The sequence below is a fragment of the Staurois parvus genome, unplaced genomic scaffold, assembly GCF_062004578.1.
Source record: "Staurois parvus isolate SC_StPar_1 unplaced genomic scaffold, SC_StPar_1.0 ptg000132l, whole genome shotgun sequence".
NCBI lineage: Eukaryota > Metazoa > Chordata > Amphibia > Anura > Ranidae > Staurois > Staurois parvus.
Genome location: NW_028317928.1, coordinates 1,208,878 through 1,236,721, shown reverse-complemented (window position 1 = coordinate 1,236,721; position 27,844 = coordinate 1,208,878). Strand labels below are relative to the sequence as shown.

Sequence of the window (27,844 nt, the reverse complement as noted above, 5' to 3'; positions counted from 1 at the left end):
AGGTTAGGGTAGTATAGTGGAAGGTTAGGGCGGTATAGTAGCAGGTTAGGGTAATATAGTGGCAGGTTAGGGCAGTATAGTGGCAGTTAGGGCAGTATAGTGGAAGTTAGGGCAGTATAGTGGCAGGTTAGGGCGGTATAGTGGCAGTTAGGGCGGTATAGTGGCAGGTTATGGCAGTATAGTGGCAGTTAGGGCAGTATAGTGGCAGGTTAGGGTAGTATAGTGGCAAGTTAGGGTAGTATAGTGACTGGTTAGGGTGGTATAGTGGCAGTTAGGGCGTTATAGTGGCAGGTTAGGGTTGGCTTTGGGGGGGTGGACACAAGTAGAATTTGGGGGACATAGCCCACCCCAGCACCCCCCTAGATCCGCCCACACTTCATACATATACACATATCGGTCTCCATATCTCTCCGTGTATGGCTCGTCTCTCTATCCCCGTGTGTGGACTCCTCCTCCTCTCTGAGGTGGGTGTGGTCGATCATACCTGCACAGGTAGCCGTTGACGTCACTTCTCCTCCCCCCTCTCTCTGGGCGGATTAGGGCGGAGCCGGGGGCGTGGCTCAGTAAACCCGGATTAGGGTGTCGGTGAGTCCAGGGAGGATTACACAGACGGAGCTCTCCGGGAACAGGGAGGACATGTAGGCTGTGCGGAGAGGAGGATGATGATGGTGGGGCGGACACAGACGGATAGACTGAGCACAGCGAGCTCCTGAGACACCCCGATACACCCCCCGATCTCCCTCCTCCGATCACCATGAAGGACCGGCTGGAGCAGCTGAAAGCGGTGAGTAGCGGATGTTATTTCTCGGGGAGGGTGTCCCCTGTGACGGCATTCATCCTTCAGAGGGCCCCTTTCTGCCATCAGAGCCCATTGTAGAGCTGTGGATCCTGCCAGTAACCCACTTCCTGTCAGATGGTGACAACGCTCACTGCACTCTGTCTATGGAGGATCCTGGTTGTCACCCCAAACCACTCCCTTTATTTGGACTGCAAACACCTCCTCACCTTTACACAAGGGGGGGAGGTGTTCTGTACTTCTCAAAAGACAGCTGGGAAGAGTGATGGCATCCTTCATAGGAAGTTGTATTTCCGGCAATATTAATCCCGTACTGGCGGAAAATGTACAAAAACACAAAACGCAGCCCTCACTTCTAATGATGAGCTCAGGATCCCGGATCAAACCCACCTGTGCTGTCCCATCACAGCCAATCAGAAGCGGCCGAGGCATGACCTGCCCATATACACACACAGCTGGGCGCTGTGGAATGTCTCCGCCACTTATGATTGGCTATCTCCAGTGACCGCTTCCTGGCGGGAGAGCTCAGGCGGGTTTGGACCAGGATCTGTACACATCCCTGGGGCTGCGTTCACACTTCAGCGTTTTGTAGCTCCAAAAAAAAAAACGCTCAACAAAAATCCATCCATCCAGGTGTGAACAGGCACCATAGAGAATGATTGATTTGTTAAGTTTGAGATTTTTTGGAGCTTCGAGCTACGGAATGCTCAAATGTGAATGCAGCCTAAGGCTGCGTTTACAGCCGTGCGTTGTGCTTTTGAGCATTTTTTTTTTTTACCTGTTAATATGCATGGCTTTTGTACAGCATTTTTGAGCTTTGGCATCTAAGTTTTTCAACTTCTTTTAGCTTTTCCATCCCAATTTATTTATTTTTCATTTGATATTATTTTTATTATTTTTTTTTTTTTGTTAGGGTAAGGGGATTAGGGCCAGTTCACATCACATGTAGTCCAGTGCATTTTTTTTTTTCCTGCATCAAAAATGCATAGTAAGTAGGTTGCATGGTTTACAATGACATAGTTTGCACCAGTGCCATCCATTCCAGGGCATTCCAGTTCACACCCGTGCGTTGCGTTTTTGAGTGTTTTTTTTTTTTCAGGCATTTGTATGCATGTTTTTGTGCAGTGTTTTTGAGCTTTGGCGTCTGGGTTTTTCAGCTTCTTTTAGCTTTTCCATCCTCATTTATTTTATTTTTCATTTATTTTATATTATTGTTATTATTTATATTTTTTTTTGTTAGGGTAAAGGGTTAGGGCCAGTTCACATCACATGCAGTCCAGTGCATTTTTTTTTCCTGCATTAAAAACGCATAGTAAGTAGGTTGCATGGTTTACAATGGCATAGCTTGCACCAGTGCAATCCATTCCAGGGCATTCCAGTCCACACCCGTGCATTGCGTTTTTGAGCTTTTTTTTTTTTTTTCAGGCATTTGTTTTTGAGCTTTGGCATCTAGGTTTTCCTGCTTCTTCTAACTTTCCCATCTGCATTTATTTTATTTTTCATCTGTTGGTTTTTTTTTTTCCCATTTATTTTATTTTTTCATTTATTATTAATAATATATATAATTTTTTATTGTTAGGGTGTGTATTATTTTTTTGTAAGGGTGTTAATTCATTGTTTATTATTATTATAAATATTATTATTTTGTATTCTAGTATTATGATTCATTTTTTTTTTTTAGGGTTGAGGATTAAGGTTAGGGTTTAATGAAATATATATATATATATATATATATATATATATATATAATTTTTTTTTTTTTTTAATTAAAACCCTAACCTTAATCCTCAACCCTAAAAAAAAAAAAATCATAATACTAGAATATAAAACAATATTTCTAATAATAAAAAAAACTCAAATAAAAATAATTATACATTTAAAAAAAAGAGAAAATTTTTTATATATATATATATTTATTTTTTTCCTTTTTTTTTTAAATGTATAATTTTTATTTTTTTTTTTTTTTAAATTTATTTACCATTTATTTGTTCATCTATTATTACTATCTTACATTTTTTCATTTGGGCAGAAAAATGCACAAAAGAACGTGTTTCAATTAATTTCTATGGAATTAAAAGCGCTCAAAAGCGTGCACATTTGCCCAATTTGAGCGCCTCAAAGTGCTCCAGAACTTGTTTGAGCTTCGGGTGACTTGAGTGGAGAAGTGAACCATCTCCATTGGGAATAACTGATTTTTTTATTTTTTTTTTTCTCAAGCGTTTTTGAAGCTTTGAGCTACAAATCATTCAGGCCCAGTTCACGTTTTCACGCAACACGCCATCAGTTGCATGGGCTACCCTACACGTGATAGATGTGTTGAAAGAAACGCCGTGCGTTTGGCGGTTTCTGGCCACATTTGGGTGCCATTTAAAATGAATGGTGTTGATACAGTAAAAAAAAAAAAAAAATGGTGTATACATGACGCTTGTTTTTCTGTATGTTACGGGAACACGCACATGTGAATGGGGCCTAATGGCGGTCATAGATACTTTGACTTTATTATCCTATTGATGTGCAATTCAACCAAAATGATGGAATCTGCAAACAATCGATCAGTTCTAATCAGGTCCAGTGTGAGCTGATCATCCGGGGACAGTGATCAGCGGTTTGGTATTGATCAGCAGCACGGAGATACTTTGGTTATGGATCCGATCGATCAGATGAAAGGATTGTCTGTGGAAAGTATAATTTATGATTGGCTGAAACCCACATCAACATGTATGGCATATCAGCCAATTGGGTTGTGGCCTGTGTATTGATTATACCTATTGGGATAGATCAATCCTGCTGTGCTGCAGGAGACGGTCAGGGGCTGCGGCTGCGCTGCAGGAGACGGTCAGGGGCTGCGGCTGCGCTGCAGGAGACGGTCAGGGGCTGCGGCTGCGCTGCAGGAGACGGTCAGGGGCTGCGGCTGCGCTGCAGGAGACGGTCAGGGGCTATAGTGAAAGGTATTAAACACCTTGACCCGCGGTGGATTGCATTTCATAGACCAGAAAATGCTGACCCAGCCCCCACTGTGACTTTTGTAGGGCTCCAAGCCCCTCTTTAGCCAGGTAGTTGCGGGGTGGTAAAAATGTGCCTTAACTGCATGACCAACAGCCCCCCCTCCCCCCCCTCAGCTCACCCATGTAAAAACTACGTCTGGCCCACAGCCGTCATCCTTTCTCTTGAATCAACCGCTTTATTACCCAACAACTGTAGGCTGAGAATCGCTCTGTACAGGACTTCCTGCAGTCCTGATGTAGAAGTGACAGAACAACTGCCATTTGCTGCCAATGTTTATTCTTCGGTTTGTTATGTCACAAGGTGATTGGCTCACATAACATCCTCCTGTGTGATTCTTCATCTCTCCTTATCTCGTATCTGGTAGCTGTATTACCCAACCATCTGATAAGCTGCAAGACCTAGTCCTGGAGCAGAACTCCTCCGACGCTGAGCTCTGCACGTGCTGTACAAAGCCTCCAGGCAAATGGCTAACTACAGAGGAAGTGCAGAAAATGGAGGTTTTTTTTTTTTTTTTTTTTTTTTTTTAACCTGCAAAAAGATTTTTTTCCTGTCCATCCAGTTCTGAGATTTACACAGCTCTGCAACATAGCGCAGCCCTGTAAAAGGAGGAGTCCTGTTTTTTTCCTTGGGTACAGTGAAGGAAAGCTCCATGCATGTTGGGTATTGGGCTCTGCTACATGGGGTTCTGGCATTAGTTGTGGGCCAAGGGCACAAGTACCCAATTCAGCCCTGCTGGGAGCTTCTGGGGCTGGATGGTGGACCTAGCTGGATGAATGTATAGGACAGTGTGTTCCGAGGGATGAATACCTGGCGTGTAGGATCCCGGCGTGTAGGATGCCAGCTTGCAGGGTCCTGGCATTTGTCCCTTCATGCCCTAAACCTAGTGTGCATTGGACCTTACCCTTCCAGGTCTCGTCCCTCTCCCACGCTGCGATTGGATAGTGAGAGGAGAAGCAGATATGAGCATACACTATATTGCCCGCAGTATTGGGCCGTCTGCCTTTCCACGCACATGACCTTTAATGGCCTCCCAGTCTTAGTCCGTAGGGTTCAATATTGAGTTGGCCCCGCCCTTTGCAGCTATAACAGCTTCAACTCTTCTGGGAAGGCCGTCCACAAGGTTTAGGAGGGTGTCTATGGGAAGGGTGGACCATTCTTCCAGAAGCACATTTGTCAGGTCAGGCACTGATGTCGGGGGAGGAGGCCTGGCTCATACTCTCCGCTCTAATTCATCCCAAAGGTGTTCTATGGGGTTGAGGTCAGGACTCTGTGCAGGCCAGTCAAGTTCCTCCACCCCAAACTGGCTCCTCCATGTCTTTATGGACCTTGCTTTGTGTACTGGTGCGTAGTCATGTTGGAACAGGAAGGGGCCATTCCCAAACTCTTCCCACAAAGTTGGGGGCATGAAATTGTCCAAAATGTCTTGGTATGCTGACTCCTTAAGAGTTCCCTTCACTGGAACTAGGGGGCCAAGCCCAACCCCTGAAAAACAACTCCACACCATAATCCCCCCTTCACCAAACTTTACACTTGTCACAATGCAGTCAGGCAAGTACCGTTCTCCTGGCAACTGCCAAACCCTGACACGTCCATCAAATTGCCAGACAGAGGAGCGTGATTGGTCACTCCAGAGAACATGTCTCCACTGCTCTAGAGTCCAGTGGCGACATGCTTTACACCACTGCATCTGACGCTTTGCATTGCACTTGGTGATGGAAGGCTTGGATGCAGCTGCTCGGCCATGGAAACCCATTCCATGAAGCTCTCTACGCACTGTTGTTGGGCTCATCTGAAGGCCACACCAAGTTTGGAGGTCTTTAGCTATTGACTCTGCAGATAGTTGGCGACTTCTGCGCACTGTGTGCTTCAGCATGCGCTGACCCCGCTCTGTCATGTGACGTGGCCTACCACTTGGTGGCTGAGTTGTTGTTCCCAGTTGCTTTCAGTTTGTTATAATCCCACTAACAGTTGAGTGTGGAATATTTAGTAGCCAGGAAATGTCACGGATGGACTTATTGCACAGGTGACAACCTATCACGGGACCACGCTTGGAGTCACTGAGCTCCTGAGAGCGACCCATTCTTTCACCAATGTTTGTAGAAGCAGTCTGCATGCCTAGGGGCTTGATTGTATACACCTGTGTCCATGGAGGGGATTGGAACATCTGAATCACATGATTTGGAGGGCGGGGCCAATACTTTTGTTAATATAATGTCTCAATCACTCTGCTCTCTCTTTCTATCAGCATGATCCTTGAATCGAATGAACTGACTGACTCCTTGCTCTCTTTTTCCCTCCCACAGTCTGAACTCTGCTGTAAAGTGACTGCACAAGGCTGATTTCAAGTCCAGTTTAGGTACTTAAAACGTTACTAAACCCACAACAGTACAATCAGTCTGTAGATGCAGTAAAGCATGCTTGCTTGTTGTACTCACTGTGGAACCTAAAGGGTTAATCCTGTACATTGTGTAAAAAGGCTGTTTGCTTCCTATCCTCCCCTTCTTCTGCTGTCCCCAGTCCATCTGCTCTAGGAGTCACTTTGCACATGCTCAGTTTGGTGTGTATTGCAAGAGAAGCTTTTTTTTCTTTTGGAGGGTACATGTGATCAGTACAGGGCAAATCAGCACTGTCGAGACAGAGGGTCAGGGGTTATGCAGCCTCATAAGACAATCGGGGGAGAATTAAAACTCCTCCTACAAACTTTAACCAGTGCTCTGCTGGACACTGATATAGGTCACAAGACTGCTATATACTGCTGATGGGAAAAGGTATTAAGCAGTTTATATTTACTATAATAATTGCATTTCCATGTTCTGTGTACTGTGGGAGGCTGGATATAGTGAATGCAGGTTCCGGGGAGAGCGGATATAGTGAATGCGGGGTCCGGGGAGAGCGGATATAGTGAATGCGGGGTCCGGGGAGAGCGGATATAGTGAATGCGGGGTCCGGGGAGAGCGGATATAGTGAATGCGGGGTCCGGGGAGAGCGGATATAGTGAATGCGGGGTCCGGGGAGAGCGGATATAGTGAATGCGGGGTCCGGGGAGAGCGGATATAGTGAATGCGGGGTCCGGGGAGAGCGGATATAGTGAATGCGGGGTCCGGGGAGAGCGGATATAGTGAATGCGGGGTCCGGGGAGAGCGGATATAGTGAATGCGGGGTCCGGGGAGAGCGGATATAGTGAATGGGGGGTCCGGGGAGAGCGGATATAGTGAATGGGGGGTCCGGGGAGAGCGGATATAGTGAATGGGGGGTCCGGGGAGAGCGGATATAGTGAATGGGGGGTCCGGGGAGAGCGGATATAGTGAATGGGGGGTCCGGGGAGAGCGGATATAGTGAATGCGGGGTCCGGGGAGAGCGGATATAGTGAATGCGGGGTCCGGGGAGAGCGGATATAGTGAATGCGGGGTCCGGGGAGAGCGCATATAGTGAATGCGGGGTCCGGGGAGAGCGCATATAGTGAATGCGGGGTCCGGGGAGAGCGCATATAGTGAATGCGGGGTCCGGGGAGAGCGCATATAGTGGTAAAAATAAACATGCAAAAATGCCAGTTTGTGGCGTTTTTTACCACGTTTTGTCGTGTTTTTACAGCTAAAAATCTCCTCTAGAAGCCCACTAGTCCTGGTTTATTTTTTCTTCCAGCCAAAAAACGTCCTTGCCAAAAAACGATTTCAGTCTATGTGTGTATGGGCACCTAGGATAACATGCTGGGGGGGTTTACTAGGTGTAGGAAAAAACGTCAAAAGCCAAAAACAGCCGCTGTAAAAACGTCCATTGTGCATGTCCTTGTTTTACTCCACCATTGGTTCTGTCTGATGCTTGGGGTAAATTTGCTATATTCTGGTTCTAGAGCCTAGGAGGCTGTAGTTTGGTGGAGATATTTAGTTAGGGTGTCAGGCAGTCCGTCACAACTGAGTAGGTCCCCCATCTTTTGCCACCAAAACCACCCTGACCTATCATGGCATGGACACCACTAGACCTCTGAAGGTATACTGTGGTACCTGGCATCATGCCACCAAGTAGCAGGTCCTTTAAGTCCTGTAAGTAGCGCGGTGGGGCCTCCATGGATTGGTTTTTCCAGCACATCCCACAGATGCTCCATTGGATTAAGATCTGGGTGATTAGGAGGTCACGTCAAGACCTCAAACTCATGTTCCTCAAAACATTCTTGAATTCATCAGACCAGGCTACCTTCTTCCATTACTCCATGGTCCAGTTCTGATGCTCATGTGCCCCTTGTAGGATCTTTTGGCTGTGCCCCTTGTAGGAGCTTTTGGCTGTGGACAACGGTCAGAATGGGCACCCTGATTGATCTGCAGCTACGCAGCCTCATACAAAGCAAACTTTGATGCCCATTTTTCCTGCTTTCAACACATCAATTTCAGGGACAACATGGTCACTTGCTGCCTAACATATCCCACCAACTTTCAGATACCATTGTAACGAGATGATCGATATTATTCACTCAACCTGTCAGTAGTCCTAATGTTAAGGCTGAGCGTGTATACATACTGACAATCTTTATCTGTGATTCTCTTTTAAATTTAAGGAGAAGTTGTGGGAGGAAGTAACTAGGTCGATGTGCTGTGAGGTTTTGGCATTCGTTCTCTATTTATAGGAGAAGTGGACTCCGCATTTACCACCATGCACTGTATACAGAGTAGCCGTATTTATGATTGCATGCAGCATTAAAACATGTAAAAGTCCCAGCGATATTCAATGCTTTAGAAGTTGATTTCAGCAGACGGTAGTTATGCAAAGATTTGCGCAGCTACTACTGCAGGTTGCAGAATAATTTGCACCATTCTGTGTGATTCCTAGTTTGAAGGGTTGTTCATGCCAGGTGGTGCGTCCAAGCGCGTGCGCTTTTTTTGCTCATGCCCAGACAGCCCATTTATTTCCTTGGGCATATGAAACGTGCAAGAATGGTGCCAGCATGGTTTTAAAATTTGCACTGTACCAAAATGCATGGTACGGTGGTACCATGCATTTTCATGGGTGCGAATGCGTGAGTGTTTGCTAGATGCATTGGTCTTCCGTTGATAATTAGTGGCACCCAGGGACATCTGCAAAATGCAGTCCGTTTTTGTAAGGTGCGGGAAAACATGCAATATTTGTATGATTTCTGCAGAGGGCACAGCACCGGCAGTAGGGCAGTGAAGTCTGGCCTTGATTCCTCCAGCCCCATATCAGAAGGTACATACCTATGTATTTACCTGAGGCTGGAGTAGATGCTGCAAGACCCTGGGCTTTGCAGCTGCAGGCCTCTATGCCCAAAAGTAGTGTACACACATTTACCCAGGGGCGTATTTACCACAAGGCATTTGCCTAGGGTGGCATTTTTCAAGGGGGCATCACTGCCCCCCCAGGAGAATGGAGGCATGCACCATGGGGACCAGGTGGGATCTCAGAGAGGCTGCTTGATTGTGTATACAGAGGGTCTCTCTCTCTTTCTGGGGGGGGGGGTGGTATGTTAGTGGTGGGAGGCTCTCTTTGGTGGAGGGGGCAGGGGTGGTGTTGGTCAATGTCAGGCCCCCTTCCAGGGGGGAGGGGGTGGTGTTGGTCAATGTCAGGCCCCCTTCCAGGGGGGAGGGGGTGTTGTTGGTCAGTGTCAGGCCCCCTTCCAGGGAGGAGGGGGTGTTGTTGGTCAGTGTCAGGCCCCCTTCCAGGGGGGAGGGGGTGGTGTTGGTTAATGTTAGGCCCCCTTCCAGGGGGGAGGGGGCGGTGTTGGTCAATGTCAGGCCCCCATCCAGGGGGGAGGGGGTGGTGTTGGTCAATGTCAGGCCCCCTTCCAGGGTGCAGGGGGTGGTGTTGGTTGGTGCCAGGCTCTCTCCCCTGGGGTGGCGGAGCTCCGATTTACCATAGGACAAATGTTGTTGCATTTACTTCTTTTTTTGTAAAAGGTGGACTGTGCTTTTAAATTCTCAGTCAACTGTATTCCACATTTATGAAGCAAGCTCCAGTGGATTCGATTTGGCAAGAGATGAAGGCGTGTCTTTGGTAAAATATGTCATAATAACAAGACCCCTGCAACCATGCATGTCTGTAGCTCATGACCCTCTGCTTTTCAGTTAAGCCGGCCATATACGGGTCGAATTCCGATAAGAATTTTCTTTAAAAAATCTTTTCTAAGAAATTTTGTTCAAATTTCGGACCATTAGTGGGCCACAGCAATGGACGATTTCCGAGCGACCATCGAATTCGAGTAATTGGGTATGTTGAAAATTTTTTTCAATCATATCAATCATTCATGGGAGAATCGTGTGAGAAATATAAACAAAGGAGTGTGAGCTGTGACCTGGAAAGTAAAGAAAATTCTTAGCTGCGAAAATTCTTTTCTGTAGCAACATGTGAAATTGATAGCTTGGTTGGTCAAGTTTCAAAATCAATGGTTGCACCATTTATTTACAAAAGGTACGAAATTTCCTATCTTCTAAAGAACATTTGTTCAGAATTCAACCCATGTGTGGCCTGCGTTAGCTTGATAGCATTTCAGTAAAACATCTGCCAGAATCGTAGAATTTGTTTATTGGATGCATCCGGAAACTGCTTTTTCTGCTGCCATGGGATGTTTTTGACCAGGCCTGTTAGATTGAGTGCACTGCACAGTGTGGTCAGAATCTGGGTCCTACACATCCCTATCCACGCCAAGCTGACTGGGGAGGGCAGACAGAGTGAGCAGCCTGGGCTCAGGAGAAGTCCCTGGGAACTGTCCCTGTGATGGACTCCAAAACAGCCATTACATAGGGAGCCATATGTTCTAATGATAGTTCTTTCTGGATAACTTGAAAACACAATGAAACGCAGAGATCTCCGGCAATGATTGTCCTGAAGCCCCAAGTCAATAACAGTCCCACGCGGCAAGTTGTCCTGAGGGGACCACAAATCCTAAACGTCCCCTTCTGTTCCAAGCTGGCCGGCATGGGCGGCCTGGACTTCTTGGAAGTCCCGTGGAACTGTCCCCACCCAGGTGGCAATCTGTCTGAAGGGGATAGCAAATCTAAAATGTCCCCTTCCATGCCTACCTGATCGGTGCGGGTAGCACGGGATTCTGTGGAAGCCCCATGGAACTGTCCCCACAAGCACGGCAAGCTGTCTGAAGGGGATGGCAAATCCTAAACATTCCCGCTCATACCTAGCTGCTCAGTGCAGGCTGCCTGGGCTCTGAGGAAGTTCCGGGAACTGTCCCCACCCTCATGCAAGCTGTCTGGAAGGGACAGCAAATCCTAAATGTCTTTACCCGTGCCAAGCTGACCAGGAAAGGTGTTTGAAAGCATGCAGCACAGGCTACTATGGAAGACCTGTGGAACCTTCCCCATTCATTTGGCTAGCTGTCCGGAGGTGACAGCAGATCTTTAACATCCCCTTCGCGCACGGCGAGCTGTCCGGATGGGTCAGCAGATCCTAAATGTTCCCTTATTGCGTGGCAAGCTGACTGGCAAGGGTGGAAGTCCCGTTGAACTGTTTCCACCCACACAGCAAGCTCTCCAGAGGGGATGGAAAATCCTGTATGTCCCTACCAATGCCAAACTGACCTGTGAGGACAGCTAGAGAGGGCAACCTGGGCTTCTATGGAAGTCCCATGGAACAAACTTCACCCGCACGGCAAGCTGTCCGGAGGGGACGGCAAATCCTAAACATGCCCACCCCTGCCTAGCTGACTGACGCGGGTGCCCTGTGATTCTGTGGAAGCCTCGTAAAACTCTCGCCACCCGAATGGCAAGCTGTCCGGAGGGGACAGCAAATCCTAAATGTCCCCACCCACGCCAAGCTGACCAGGGAAGGCGGCCAAAGCGTGCAGCCCAGGCTTCTGTGACAGACCCATGGAACCGTCCCAACCTGTGTGGCGAGCTGTCTGGAGGGGTCAGCAGATCCTAAACATCCCCTTCCCATGTGGCAAGCTGGGTGGACAGGCCAGCAGATCCTAATCCAGGACCTACCCAGGTTCAGCCCCCTTGGGAGTCGCTGGTCCCGCATTTAGCACTGCGTCTCCTTGACTGGAGACACATAGGCGTTGCTCCCAGTACGGACAAGGTCTGGAGACTGGTATTTGGGCCTTGAGTTCCAGTCCATAGAACACGAGAGGAGAGCGCAGGCATTGCCTGACCACTTTTTGGGCTTAGTCATAGGGGCCTCAACCTGGAACCCTGGGCCTTTTAGGTAGGTCTCTTTTTAGTTTTGTCGCAGAATTACAATATGAAGTTAAGTTAGAGGGAATCTCCCCAAATGAGGACAGTTTACCTCTTAGGCAGTTTCTCCTAAAACAGGTCTTCTCATTGGAAGAATTGCCCTTCTTGTTCTGGGGATAACTACAACATTTTGGGTTTCACAATGGTCATTACAAATAAAGGGTCACATTTCCCCATTGGTCTCCCCTTTCATTGTTCTATCCAAACTAAGAAAAGGCTTGCCTAAAAACATGAATTAATGCTGCTTTGTATTTGTTGAATAAATCCCGACATGTATGTATTTTAAATTGAACGTGTGTGGGTGCCTGAATTTGAGATCTCAGAGAATGGACTGGAGGGGCAGAGCCCAATTCTGGGCACAGAAACACCCCTTACAGTTGAATAAGGTTTTGTGTGTTCCATGGAAATCCCTGGTATGATTATATAGAAGCACTAAGCCTGCCAAGCTGACCTCTGCCAATCATTTTAATTGACTTTGTTAGTAGTGGGAGGAAGGGGGTCTCCTCGAGGAACCACATGTGTCCTGGGTGGTCATGTGACATAGACGTGAAAGGATTATGACGCAGCCAATCTCATCAAGTCACGCTCATACTGATGAGATCTTTAGTTTGTGGCGCTTAAAGCAAATCAGCTGCGAGGTGTACTGGGGTGTGATGACCTCCTTTTGGAAGTTCTGCTTTTTTTGGTGCTCATGGCTCTTGTGCTAAGCCTGTAGCTTCAGATTTTGATGTCATGGATGTCACATCTTTTTATCCCTTCAAATGAAAGGGCTTCCATAGGGAAGCACACAATACTGCACACAGCCCCTGGATGCTTAAATGTCTTGTATACAGCAAGATCTCCCTCCCGTCATTCATGATTGGAGCTTTGGGTGTTTCTATCACCTTTGTGTGTTTTGGCCCCTCCTGTTACTGTCTCCATGATATCAAAAGAACACATCCAGCAGGGATGGTGGGAACCCATCATAGTGGCCACAGCAGGTGTGCAGATTCTGGAATATGGTGCAGAGAATTTAACCAATGGAATCCTCAAGAGTAAGAAGAAATTGTCAAGTGGTTTATCTCTCAAGCATCCATTAAATTCTAAACCAGGCATTCTGAACCAAGGTTCCTTGCAACCCTAAGGTACCTCTAGAAGCATCTAGGGCAGGGTTTATCAACTAGGGTTCCTCCAGAAGTCTCTAGGGCAGAGTGTCTCTACCAGGGTTCCATGGAACGCTATAGTTCCTTCAGAGGTTGCTAGGGGTTCCTTGAGCAATTTCTGCCATTCATATAAGTACCCGCTGACACCATTGATCTTTTTAGCTATCTGTAAGGGGGTTATTTTTCCCAATGACCATTCTTCCCAGAGATCATCACACTAACTTATCTGGAGTCGTGGATCTAGTAATTTTGAGAAGGGGTTCTTTAAGACTGGAAAGTTATTTCAAGGGTTCCTCTGTGTTGAAAAGGTTGAGAGAGGCTGGTCTAGGGGTTCCTTGAGCTGTGGCTAAATGACCTTCCATGTGATGGTTCCTGCGTAGTTGCAGGTCCAGCACTACTTGGCAGAGCAAGATGCATGACTGTAAGAGGAGCTTTCTTCCTATGGACCCCATCAAGGGGCATTTAAGGGGCATTTTCCCAATAACCATCAATGGACTAATCTTAGCAAGGGTACTTTTTGGGGTAAAAAGTTTGAGAAAGGTAGCTCTAAAGCAGGGTCTCCAATTTTTCTAACGAAAAGGCTAGTTTTCTGTGCTTGAGACTTTAGGGGGACTAGGTTATGGCCAGAATGAATAGGACATGGCCTTGCATCCAGTGGGAGTAAACAATGCCCTACTTTTGGTGTCAGTGGAAGGACTAGTGCCCCCTCATTGGTATCAGTGGGAGGAATAGTGCCCCCTCATTGGTGTCAGTGGGAGGAATAGTGCCCCCTCATTGGTGTCAGTGGGAGGAATAGTGCCCCCTCATTGGTGTCAGTGGGAGGAATAGTGCCCCCTCATTGGTGTCAGTGGGAGGAATAGTGCCCCCTCATTGGTGTCAGTGGGAGGAATAGTGCCCCCTCATTGGTGTCAGTGGGAGGAATAGTGCCCCGTCATTGGTGTCAGTGGGAGGAATAGTGCCCCGTCATTGGTGTCAGTGGGAGGAATAGTGCCCCGTCATTGGTGTCAGTGGGAGGAATAGTGGCCCGTCATTGGTGTCAGTGGGAGGAATAGTGGCCCGTCATTGGTGTCAGTGGGAGGAATAGTGGCCCGTCATTGGTGTCAGTGGGAGGAATAGTGGCCCGTCATTGGTGTCAGTGGGAGGAATAGTGGCCCGTCATTGGTGTCAGTGGGAGGAATAGTGCCCCGTCATTGGTGTCAGTGGGAGGAATAGTGCCCCGTCATTGGTGTCAGTGGGAGGAATAGTGCCCCGTCATTGGTGTCAGTGGGAGGAATAGTGGCCCGTCATTGGTGTCAGTGGGAGGAATAGTGGCCCGTCATTGGTGTCAGTGGGAGGAATAGTGGCCCGTCATTGGTGTCAGTGGGAGGAATAGTGGCCCGTCATTGGTGTCAGTGGGAGGAATAGTGGCCCGTCATTGGTGTCAGTGGGAGGAATAGTGGCCCGTCATTGGTGTCAGTGGGAGGAATAGTGGCCCGTCATTGGTGTCAGTGGGAGGAATAGTGGCCCGTCATTGGTGTCAGTGGGAGGAATAGTGGCCCGTCATTGGTGTCAGTGGGAGGAATAGTGGCCCGTCATTGGTGTCAGTAGAAAGACTTTAGCCCTTTTGTTGGTGTGTCAGTGGGAGGCAATGTTCCCTTTCTTTGGTTTCAGTGGGAAGAATAGTGCCCTATGGTTGGTATCAATGGAAGGAATTCTGCCCCAACATTGGTGTCAGTGGATGGAATAGTGCCCCAAGGGCTGAATAAAGGCAAGCAAAGGGCTGCAGTTTGGAGATGCTGCTCTAAACTGTTGGTTTTGGGTGGACTGACCCTTTTTTTTATATGAACCAGACAGCTAGTGTTCAGGGAATGATGCAAATTTAACAAATATACACTGCTCAAAAAAATTAAAGGAACTCTTTGAAAACACATTAGATCTCAATGGGGAAAAAAAATCCCATGCTGGATATCTACGGTATACTGATATGGACTGGGTGATGTGTTAGGAATGTTTTTTGTGCTTTTTTTTAAAGTGGAATTTTGGATTGGCACCATTGATTTGACTGGGCCTTGCTCCACTCCAAAAAGTACGCTAAAGTGGTTCATGTACCATCTTTTGGACATGAGCCAAGCGTGTTTTGCAACTTGTTTTGTCGTGCATAAAGCACACAACTTGTACCTGTGTTTGGGGTGCCTTTAAGAAATAATACCACCACAAGGATATTGCTCATTTAGCACCTCTTTTTTTTTTTTTTTTTTCGTGCGTTGGCAGAAACACAACCGCAGAAAAAAGTGTGAACGAGGCCTTAGGTGCTGCTAGGGTATCAAAATACTTGCCAAAATTGTTCAGATTCAGCCTCATTAACCCTAATCAGTCCTATTAAAGCGGCGCTCCACCCAATAGGGGGAAGTTCTGCTTTAAGGATTGGTCCCCCGCTCCCTGTGATCATTTGGCACCTTTTGGAGAACGGGTATCTGTCAAAATTGGGTTTTACTATTTTTAGATAAACTTTGTTTTTTGTTTTTCTTTGTTTCTGTATGGCTGCTTATCCTTCACAGTGATCAGTCATTTATGGACTCTAACTTAATAAAAAGTCCAATAATGCCCATGAAAAACAGACCAACTGTACATCTAATGACTGCAGCAATTCTTGTGAACTGCCCGGCTACACATTCAGAGTTTGCTGTCATAGTTGACTGTCAAAACACAAAAATGGATTATCATGGCTTTCTGTATGCGTGCAGACAAACATGGGTGTAACAAGGACTTGACGTGTCCCGTGGCAAAATCTAAAGGGCCCCCTCACCCTTTTCTGCTTACTATGCACAACTCCAAGCGTATCTAAACCAAAGAAAATAAATATATCACAGTTTACCAGATCTTAGATGTGGTGGCTGCATTAAGATCTTTTTTTTCACCTGGCATTCCTGCCAGTAACACACTTCCTGTCTTACTGTGACAACGCTTACTCACTGCTCTGAATCTATGGAGGAACAGGGTTGTCACCCTAATACAGGGTTACAGAACACCATACAATGAATTTGTATTTATTTATACTAGTAATGGCAGTGATTAGCAACTTATAGTGGTAGTGGACTGTGAGTGCAGTGGGCAATCTGACACTAACTGATGCTGTGTGGGAACTGACGGACACTGACATCTCCAGTGACACTAATACAGTGGTCAGTTCTAATACTAGACACTGTCACTGTACTAATGACCCTGGCTGGTAGGGGCATCCCTAGAGTTGGGGTCACCTGGTGCCGGAACACTTGGTGACACCCCCTCTCTCTCTTTCTGCCCCCTCTCTCTGCTTTCTTCCCCCGCCTTCTGTCTCCCCCCCCCCTACTGCCTTCTTTCTCTCCCCCCCCCTCCTCTGCCTTCTTTCTCCCCCCCCCCCTCCTCTGCCTTCTTTCTCTCCCCCCCCCCCTCCTCTGCCTTCTTTCTCTCTCTCCCCCTCCTCTGCCTTCCCTCTCTCTCTCCCCCCCCCTCCTCTACCTTCCTTCTCTCTCTCCCCCCCCCTCCTCTGCCTTCTTTCTCTCTCTCCCCCCCCCTCCTCTGCCTTCTTTCTCTCTCTCCCCCCCCCCTCCTCTGCCTTCTTTCTCTCTCTCCCCCCCCCCTCCTCTGCCTTCTTTCTCTCTCCCCCCCCCCCTCCTCTGCCTTCTTTCTCTCTCTCCCCCCCCCCCTCCTCTGCCTTCTTTCTCTCTCTCCCCCCCCTCCTCTGCCTTCTTTCTCTCTCTCCCCCCCCCCCTCCTCTGCCTTCTTTCTCTCTCTCCCCCCCCCTCCTCTGCCTTCTTTCTCTCTCCCCCCCCCCCCTCCTCTGCCTTCTTTCTCTCTCTCCCCCCCCCTCCTCTGCCTTCTTTCTCTCTCCCCCCCCCCCCCTCCTCTGCCTTCTTTCTCTCTCTCCCCCCCCCCTCCTCTGCCTTCTTTCTCCCCCCCCCCCCCTGCCTTCTTTCTCCCCCCTGTCAGCCAGTCAGCGGGTTTTGGAGACAAATCATTGGACAGGACCTGCCAATCAGCTTCTGCAGTAGCAAATGACAGCACAGCCAGGGTGGCAGGCGGAATGCGCCCCCTACCCGGAAATGTTAGATCACTTACATGTCTGTGATCCTGTGCAGCGGGGCCGCTCTGTCGCAGTTTATCTGTGGTAGGCGGTTGCCAAGCAGTTAAAGTGAAAGTTCCCCTTTTCACTCTACAGACTCCCCGCCCCACTTTCCTCTGTGGGTGAAGAGCTGTCACCGCCCATGCAGAGGTTCGGGGATTTGAAAGTCACACTGTTCTTTCCTGTTTTTCGTTTAGGGCTTTCCTCAGAGCAATTCTGGTTGGTCATGTGCTGGCACTTGACCACTTTGACCAATCAGAATCACTTTGATCCATCAATGGAGCCAGAATGAAAGGAAAGAACAGTGGGGCTCTCAAATTCCTAGACTGCTGAATCGGCTGCATGGGCAGTGCAGCTATTCACCCACGGAAGTAAGTGTAGCAGATACAGTGTCGGGACAAGGTCATTTAGAACTCCCTCCCCCATGATGTATGAGCATTGTGTCAGTAAAAATCCCCCCTCCCCCCAAAAAAAAACAATTGAGTACTAATCTGCATTCTTACCCCCCTAAGCATAAATTCCCCCTCCCAGTGCAAAACTGCCCCCTGCTGAATTTTCTCCCCCCCAGCACAAATCTTTGCCAACCCCCAGCTCAAATCCTCTCTCCCCCCATATGCCCCCATCACAACCCCGAAAAAAAATCCCCCTCCTAACACGAATCCTCTGCCCCTCAGATCTCCCCTCCAAGCACGAATCCCCTTCCTCCCCACTACAAATCCCCCCCCCAAAAAAAAAAAAATTTCCCCTCCTAGCGCAAATCCTCTTCCCCCATCACCCTCCCCTCCCAACACAAATCAGCGCAGATCACCACTCCCCAAATTTCCCCTCCTAGAACAACCCCCTGTTGGCTTCCAAATTCTCCCCCCCCTTATTCTACTCATAGTGCCCCTCCCGTCTCATATAATACCACAGTGGCCAGGGCAGCTGCCCCTCCTGCCAACCCCTTGTCCTGGCCTTGAGCAGATGCCAGGGTGGTGAGGGGGATGTACAGTGCTCAGTACTCAGTTCAGCAAATTTTTATCCATGTATGGCTGGGCTGGTTGTACAGAAGTTGATCATCTGATCTACACTTGTCAATTTTTTTCTGATCAATCAGCACCGCCGGCTATATCTGGCAGCACTGATCAATGTATTCTGATGGTAGGGAAGTCTGCTCGCTGTCCGAATACAATAGCGCAGCGGGAAGGATTTGATGTGGATGGGGGAAACGGGTCATTTTTTTTGTTCAACCCGCTGGTTTAATCAAAAACAAAATGACTTGTGTGGACTGCGTTAGTACGCCTTTTTATTTATTGTGAAAAAACGAACCCGTAATTATAAGAGCTCTTTCACACTTGCATTTGGATTACTTTTCAGAAAGTATTTGATGGGCTAAGTTTACACCTTGCGAGTGTCATGAACGCGTGCAAAATTTCGCGCTCACCCAACATTCACAGAAACATGCTGCCCTTAAACAAACATGCGATGGTGCCATGAATGGGATGGCACACACACGCTTCGACTAATGCATGTGCCAAACCAACATGGTGCCATGCGAGTTCGAAGAAGGGTCAAATACTTCTTTGCACGTTTTTCATGTGTAATGAATGGGCTGACCTACAAGTGATGTGCAGAAACATGCGTGTACTCATAGAATATGTATGGTATGATCCTAGTCTAAGGCTGCACATAGATGGGTTGTGGGCTGATCGGGAAAAAAAAAAAAAACTTGATTGGATTTCCCCAATCACACAGAAGATGTGGATGGAAGAATCCTCCCCACTAGGACTTTGTATTTTGAGAGCGAGACTCCTCCACTGTCGGGATACATTGATCAACGCTGCAGCAACTGACCCAATGAACATTTTCCAACATTCTCATTCAGCAGAAGTTGATCCTTCGAAAAGGTCATTCAATCAACTTCAGTTGAGCTGGAATGGCCTTAGATGGATCAAAATTCAGCTGGTCCATGCTGGATCCATCTAAGGCCAGTTTTAGACAGGAGCCAATTGAAGAATTTTTTGCTAGAAACATTTCTTAGAACCCCCAAACATATATATATATATATATATATATATATATATATTTTTTTTTTAAAGCAGATGCCCTAAAGCAGTGGTCTCCAATCTGTGGCCCGGGGGCCAGATGCGGTTCTTTGCCTGCTTTTATCCGACCCTTGCAGCACTATTTCATCCAGTGATACCAACAATGGAACAGAATTCTCCCCACTGACACCAATGAAGAGGTAAATTTCCTCCCAAAGACACCAAAGATGGGGCACAGTTCCTCCCAATGACACCAATAATGGGGCCTAATGACATCGATGATGGGTCACAATTCCTCCCACTGCCACCAACGATGGGGTGCTCTTCCTTCCTCTGACACCAAAGATGGGGCATTGTCTATTCCAACTGACAGCAGGACATTTTCTTCTCCCAATAGTCAGAGTCCGACCCCCCCCCCCCCCTAAATTTCGAATGACAATAAACTGGCCCTATCTTTAGAGAGTTTGTAGACCCCTGCCCTAGAGAACAAAATGGTGGGTTTTTCAATTTTCTATGTCAAACAGTATTTGCACAGCGGCTTGAACCTTTAAGCCAAAAAAAAAAACATAACCCAATTTTTGGTAAAATATAAAAGATGATGTTATGCCGAGTCAGCCGCTCCGATTGCTGTTACAAGAGAGACGACCTTCAGCTGTAAAATAAAATGGCACCTGCAGGCATCTTTCCAGAACAACCACCAGGCGTACCATGTACGGGACTGGCATGCATGTGGATATGTAAACCCAACATGTTATGTTACTGATACTGTATGTGCCGCTGTACCATGTACTTGTAAGAAAAAGTATCCTGTTCTCCTTGCATTGCTTCCTTTAGTGTGAAATCCCTGGTGATCTTGCCAGTCCCCTCTGCTTCCCTAACAAAAACTGACCACACTATGCCTGTGAGCACAGCATGGTCAGTTCTCTAGCTGTGGTCCAATGATCTGCTCTTCTCCAATGATCCCCACGCACAAACATTCACTGGGAAGATCAGTGTGCAGCGGTTTCTCCTTCCCTGGCTCTTATGCAGCTGAGAACAGAGGGTATGTGATCACTTATAAAAAAGAGAAAAAGGGTATTTATAAATTTTATAATGTTTTTTTTTTTTTTTTTTTTAGATCTATACACAAATGTTTTGCCTTTTTATTTTCTATTTTAAACTGAATGGGTTTACATATAATTTAACCTGTCAGCTTGTGTTTGGAGTGTGGGAGGAAACCGATGGAAACCCAAGCAACAACAGAGAATATGCAAACTCCATGCAGATAGTGTTATGGCCGGGATTCAAACTGAGGACCCCGGTGCTGCAAAGCACTAAGCTACCGTGCTGTTGTTATTTTTTGATCAATGCGGCTTCCCCATTAGTAACTAGGGCTCCGTTCTCTAATCTGCAGGAAGAATGTTCCTCCCTTTCAGGGTCTCATCAGTGCTAGATACCTCCTGCTCTCTAGCTCCCTTGTCTCCTCCTCCCATGCTCATCTCCAGGACTTCTCCAGAGTCTTCCCCATCCTCTGGAACGCTCTACCCCAATTTATCAGACTATCGCTCACACTGCTCACTTTTAGGCGATCTCTGAAAACCTCTCTCTTCAGGGAAGCCTATCCTGCCCTCAGCTAATAATGGAATCTTCTACTCCTCCTACCAGTCCGTCCCCCACAGTTATTACCTTTTCTACCACTAGACCCTCCCTCTTAGATTGTAAGCTCCAGGGAGCAGGGCCCTCCTAACCCTCTTGTACTGAACTGTATTGTTGCTGTCTTGTCTCCCGTTATATTGTAAAGCTATTGGCGCTATGTAAATCCTGTATAATAATAATAATATTGTAAATCCTGAATAATATAGATCCTGAATAATATATAAATCCTGTATAATTTTAATAACCATAATTAATAATGAATGAGCAGAGCAGTGATTTGTACTCTTGCAGGAAAAGAGAAGTGCTTTGCTGTCATTTTCCCATAGAGACGTGTTGGCAGCTCAGACGGGATGACGTGACCTAACCAGCCACTAAATCCACCCTATTCAGGCTGTAAACAAGGAAACACCTTAGAGAAGGGATTGTGTTCCTCCAGAACCCTGCTGTTCTCGCTCGCCGTGTGCTGGAAAACATGGCGCTGTCCTCACAATTCATCAACACTTTTAAAAACACGACGCTGAACTGCGGCCAAATTTTGGCATTGAAACCCATCCCTATGGACGGTTTTATCTGCGTTTTTTAATATTTTTAATTTTGTGTTTTTTTTTAATTAACCCCTCACCCTCCAGAGGATTCCCCCCCCCCCCCTCCTGAGCAGACCATTTTTTTGCGATACGGCGCTGCGTTACTTTAACTGACAATTGCGCGGTCATGCGACGCTGTACATAAATGAAATTTACGGCCTTTTCTCCCCACAAATAGAGCTTTCCTTTGGTGGTATTTGGTCGCGGTTTTTATTTTGTGCGCTATAAACAAAAAAAGACCGACTATTTTGAAAAAAAAAAAATGTTTTGACTTTTTGCTGTTAAACATGTCCAATTAAAAATTTTTATGTTACGGCACTGCGTTACGCTGTACATAAATTAAATTTACGTCGCCCCCCCCCCCCACAAATACACCCCCCCACAAATAGAGCTTTCTTAAGGTGGTATTTGATCGCCTGTGCTGTTTTTATTTTGTGCGCTATAAACAAAAAAAGACCGACAATTTTGAAAACAAAAATAAACGTTTTGACTTTTTGCTATTAAACATGTCCAGTAAAAAAAAATTTAAAAATCAAATTTTGTCATAAATTTCGCCCAAAATGTATTCTGCTCCATGTCTTTGCTAAAAAAAAAAAAAAAAAAAAAATCCCAATACGTGTAAATGAATTGGTTTACGTGAAAGTTCTAGCGTCTACAAATGTCGGTATAGATACTGGGTTTTGTTTTTTTTTTTGTTTTTTTTTTTATACTAGTAATGACGGCGATCAGCGACTTATAGCGGGACTGTGGTGGGGATTCTGACACTGGGGGGGTGACTAACTGCCACTGACACCCCCAGTGACACCAATACAGTGATCAGTGCTAATAAAAAGCACTGACACTGTACTAATGACGCTGGGCAGGAAGGGGTTAACATCTGGAGCGATCAAAGGGTTGACTGTGTGCTGTTTCACTACAGAGACATGCTGTGCAGAGAAATACACAGCAGCATGTCCTTGATGGCAGGAGAGAGATCTGTGTTGTTTACAGACAGATCTATCTCCTGACAGTTCTACTTTGCGATCGTTGAGACCCGGTGATTGACCCGACAAGACCCCTGCCCTAATAGGGGTTCTCCTAGTCATATGATGGCTGAGGTACAACAAATCACATAGATATGAATGGGGACTTGAGCTAATTGCATCACCTCCCCCAGTGCCTAAAACATGTTAGATGGACAGCACTGTGCAGTGCAGCTGAGCCTAACTTGCTCACTATGAAGTTCACTGGTGTTGCAATCAGACAGATTTTACGTCATTTTATTAGCAATTTAAAATAGTTTGATTTCTGAAATACAGGGCTGGACTACAGCGAGGGATTACAAGTTTGTCTGGAATTCAATTTAAAGGGTTAGTTCGCTTTTACCAGAAAACTGTCTGTGCACAAGGGGCGTCCAGAAATAAAAACCAACTGTGCAGCTTTGATCAAATTTAGACAATGTCCCTGCTGTTGGTGAGGACCATTTACTTACCTCCTGGAACCTGATTGAAAAATTCCTGAAGATGACATCCTGTCCTGCCTTGTTGCTAGGATGTTGCTAAGACTCTCCCAGCCAATACTTTTTATCCCCACCAATACAGGAACAAGTTCTCAAACCCTCAGACACAACTTTTAACCAGGGCAGACATGCCAAATGCCCCCCCCCCACATCTGTATGAGTCAGCAACCCCCTCCCCGCAAAAAAAAGCACAAATTCCTATGCCCCCAGCACAATTTCCTATACCCCCATCCTAGCACAAACCCCCCCAATTAGCTCAAATACCCTCAATCATCCCTAGCGCAATTGCGCCCCCCCACAATTCATTCTCTCTGCAAAATAGCTCAAGCTCTCTCAGATTGAATGGAGAGTGTTTGTGAACAGCAATTTTCAAGTCTTGCCACAGATTCTCTAAGTTTTCCCTGTATTTGGCTCCAACCATCTTCCCATCAACTCTGACCAGCTTCCCTATCCCTGCTGAAGAAAAGCATCCCCACCACATGATGCTGCCACCACCATGTTTCACGGTGGGGATGGTGTGTTCAGGGTGATCAGTGTTAGTTTTCCCCCACACATAGCGGTTTGCTTTTAGGCCAGAAAGTTCCATTATCGTCTCATCTGACCAGAGCCCCTTCTTCCACATGTTTGCTGTGTCCCCCACATGGCTTCTCACAAACTGCAAATGGGACTTCTTATGGCTTTCCTCCAACAATGGCTTTCTTCTTGCCACTCTTCCATAAAGGCCAGATTTGTGGCGTGCACGACTAATAGTTGTCCTGTGGACAGATTCTCCCCCCTGAGCTGTGGATCTCTGCAGCTCCAGAGTTCCCATGGGCCTCTTGGCTGCTTCTCTGAATGCTCTCCTTGCCCAGCCTGTCAGTTTAGGTGGATGGCCATGTGTTGGTAGGTTTGCAGTTGTGCTATACTCTTTCCATTTTTGGATGATGGATTGAACAGTGCTCCGTGAGATGGTCAAAGCTTGGGATATTTTTTTATGACCTAACCCTGCTTTAAACTTCTCCACAACTTTATCCCTGACCTGTCTGGTGTGTTCCTTGGCCTTCATGTTGCTGTTTGTTCACTAATGTTCTCTAACAACCTCTGAGGGCTTCACAGAACAACTGTATTTATACTGAGATCACATGACACACAGTTGGACTCTATTTACTAATTAGGTGACTTCTGAATGCAGTTGGTTCCACTAGATTTTAGTTAGGGGTATCAGAGTAAAGGAGGCTGAATACAAATGCACGCCACACTATTCAGATATTTATTTGTAAAAAATTGAAAAACCATTTCTCATTTTCCTTCCACTTCACAGTTATGTGCCACTTTGTGTCGGTCTATCACATAATATCCCCATAAAATACATTGACGTTTTTGGATGTAACATGACAACATGGGGAACATTTTCAAGGGGGAGGAAGACTTTTTCAAGGCATTGTATGAACTGATAAGGAATAAGATATTAGTAGAGTTGCAGAATTAATTTTCATTCTTGGCTCTGCAATATATGGTGCCAGGACTTGCCATATTCTACAAAACCTTCCTCATCTTGTGGTTGTGTGTTGGTGGCAGCTCTTCCTTAATGTGGTTTCCTGCCTACCAAGGGAAGCGTTGTCACCTTACTGCAGAGTATATTTTGGCTGTACCTGTCCAGGTCCTTTATCCTCGTCTGACAGCCGAACGTGCCCCCTTAGACATAGATCCCTTAGAGTTCCCAGTGCCACCTGCTAAGCCAGTCATGGGTCCGCCGATGAGCATGCGAAGCCTGGGAAACCGCTTTTTGGTTTTCCTTTATGAGATATAGGTGTCTAAAAGCGCCCTGATGTCCCACCTGCCCTCCAGTGAAGCGCAGATTGGACCATAATGGCTGGGGAAAGTGACACCAGGACCCAGAGGTAAGGTTCACGGATATCCCTCCCCTCTACCCAGTGCCACCCGCTAAGCCAGTCATGGGTCCGCCAATGGGCACGCGAACCCTGGAAAACTGCTGTACTAGGTTTGGTGGCAGTGAAAGGCTTAAATTCCTCCTCCCCGCTGCTCCCCATTGCTCTGCAATGTACGGAATTTAGGCTATACAATACCCTACCTTTTTAACCCTTTCACTACTGAACAAAATTCCCTATATGATGCATTTTTTTGGAGATGGGTTCTCTTTATTGAGACAAAGGAATCTGAAAGGACCCCTGATGTCTCACCTGCCCTCCAGAGAAGATAATGTGCAGATTGGGCCATAATGGCAGGGGAAAGTTACATGGGAACCTGGAAGGGACATTTGCTGATGTCCCTCACCTATACCTAGCCGCACCCACCATGCCAGTCCCAGGTCTGCGTTTGAGCGCGAAGCCTGGGAAACCAATGTCCTGGGTTTGGTGGCAGTGAAGAGGTTAAATGTTGCCTCCCTGCTGCTCCCCATTGTGCTGCACACATTTTAGCATACCTCGTGGTCTTAATGCCTGTTCCATTGGTGGGTGGCGTCCTCGTTGTATGGAACTCCATCGCCAGCCATGTACATTACACATAGGAGCTTTGCAGGTTAGTTTTGGCTAAATTTATAAAGTACAAATGGGCTTGTACCAGGTGGGGAGTGGGGGCAGATGCTGGCCGGAGCAGCCATTTTTGCCTGGTTGACAGGTGGAGCAGCTGGGCAGCTAGCTGTGGTTTTACAAGGCTCAACGTTGCCTATCTACACCGAGGATGAGACATTTTAGCATACATCGTGGACTTAATGCCTGTTCCATCGGTGGGTGGCGTTCCCGTTATATGGAACTCCATCGCCGGCCCTGTACATTACACAAAGGAGCTTTGCAGGTTCGTTTTGGCTACATTTATAAATTACAATTGGGCTTTTATCAGGTGGGGAGCGGGGGGCAGATGCTGGCCGGAGCAGCCATTTTTGCCTGTTTGACAGGTGCAGCACCTGGGCAGGTAGCTGTGGTTTTACGAGGCTCAACGTTGCCTATCTACACTGGGGATGACCCATTTTAGCATACATCATGGTCTTAATGCCTGTTCCTTCGGTGGGTGGCGTCTCCATTGTATGGAACTCCATCTCCGGCCCAGTAAGTTACACGAAGGAGCTTTGCATGTTAGTTTTGCCTACATTTTTAAAGTACAATTGGGCTTTTACCAGGTGGGGTGGGGAGTGGGGGCAAATGCTGATCGGAGCGGCCATTTTTGCCTGTTTGACAGGTGCATCAGCCGGGCAGGTAGCTGTAGTTTTACAAGGCTCAACATTGCATATCTACACTGAGGATGATGTATCTGGTATGGACTTTTCAGCCTCAGTGTCTCCTCTCTATTGTGCCTCCTCCAGTGGCAGCCATCTCAATCATCCTCCTGGACGGCACGGCCCGGGCTTTCACCTCAACCTCTAACCTAGTACTGAGACTTCATTTTGGCAACAAACAGGTTAATAGATGCAAGCTGTATATTCATAGGCAGAAACTCTGACAGCAGTAAAATGTTTATATACCGTCTGTTGCTGAAAAGGCCATGTTTACATGTATCTGGGTGGTAAGCTTTTGTTCCAGTTCATATATTGACTCAGGTCTCGTCAGTCCGCAGAAACTTCAAGATTTCTTTTGTACTCCAATGTACAGCTGTGTTCTCTAGAAATCCTTCTATATTTTCCTATCCGTATAAAACACGCACCATAATGATTCATTGGGTTTTTTTAAAGCCTATTACTCTCCGCCAAATGTTTAGGACGTTTGTTGTGTATGAATGAACAAGATGGTTTCCTGCTGTCAATGGTTGCTAAGGAAGCAGCGGGCTTCACCCAGTGTGTCCTTAACAACCATTGATGTCAGCTGGCCCATTTACTTATAGGGCTGGGAATCCCATGCCACGTAAACAAAGGGGCAGGGGGTGACGACATGGCCTAAATATGGCCCCCCAGGGCAGTGTCTGCAACCCCCCCATGCCATTTGTTTGACAATCCTTTGCTTCTTAGCCTAGAATATACCCAGAACTGTTAACATTTGGCTTCTATAGACTTCAGTAGGGTTTGGATTCTGCACTCAGACATTAGTAATGTTCACCAAACCCCAGTATGTTCGTCTCATTACTAATTGGGACACTAATGCTCGTTCGGGTTCTTGGCATTAAGGCTGCCTTTTTATTATAAATGGGCTGCCAACAGCAAGGGATGGGGAAAAAAAATTTCCATGACCCTTCTTTAGCAAAGCAGTGTACCGCAACACATATGAAAAATGAGTGTGCTGTACACTAAATAATCAAAGAATCAAGCAAATAAATGCTACTACATAAAAAATGTGCATAAGTTCATTGAAGTGATATAAGTCCACATTCCATTATTAAATACTTAAGTCCCAAAATCCAATAACACAGTGCTGTGTGCGAAAGAAATCCTCCAACGGAAAGTGCACAGGTGTCCACAAATGCCTGACACAAAAGAAGAAAAATCAGCCTCTTGCCGGACACTTTGATCTCCAATCAAGAGATCAAACGAGCAGTTGGTGTTCAGATCCCACACTGACACCCTAGTTAGCCGTATAAAGGAGATGAATGGGCAACTGTAGGTTCACTTGAACGAATCCATCACATCAGACAGCTCTCCACATCATGCAAGGAAAGGTTTAAAACAGAAAAAGAAAACTTTTTAATGAGACCCAATAAACCAGCAAAAAATGTATTAAAGTATTGCACCTACATAGATAAGGTGCATAAAGGCAGTGCAAACATTTAACTTTCCCACGGTGTCAGACCACCGGCCGGAACGAGGTGACGTCACAGAAAGCTCCGCCCATATACTATATATAGTACTATATACATTGTGGTGCTCTGCGGTGTCTTGTGCGATGGGCTCTACTGTACAATGTGATGCAAATGGAGACACGGCAGCGCTTATCAGAGTGTGGTATTAAGGGCTCATGTACACTGCA

At 46.7% G+C, this 27,844-nt stretch overlaps 1 protein-coding gene across 2 annotated transcripts in view; it reads left to right on the top strand.

Annotated features, from left to right (window-relative positions):
- Nucleotides 1-599: 599 nt before the first annotated feature.
- Nucleotides 600-27,844, top strand: part of LOC149466122 (syntaxin-3-like) — an 88,316-nt gene continuing 61,071 nt past the window's right edge. Inside the window, exon 1 of one of the 2 annotated variants that reach the window (XM_089672871.1) lies at nucleotides 600-784. In XM_089672871.1, the coding sequence (XP_089528997.1) occupies nucleotides 755-784 (30 nt within the window). In that variant the 5' untranslated portion in view covers nucleotides 600-754. The remainder of the gene's footprint in view (nucleotides 785-27,844) is intronic. The other variant, XM_089672872.1, reaches the window with a different exon arrangement.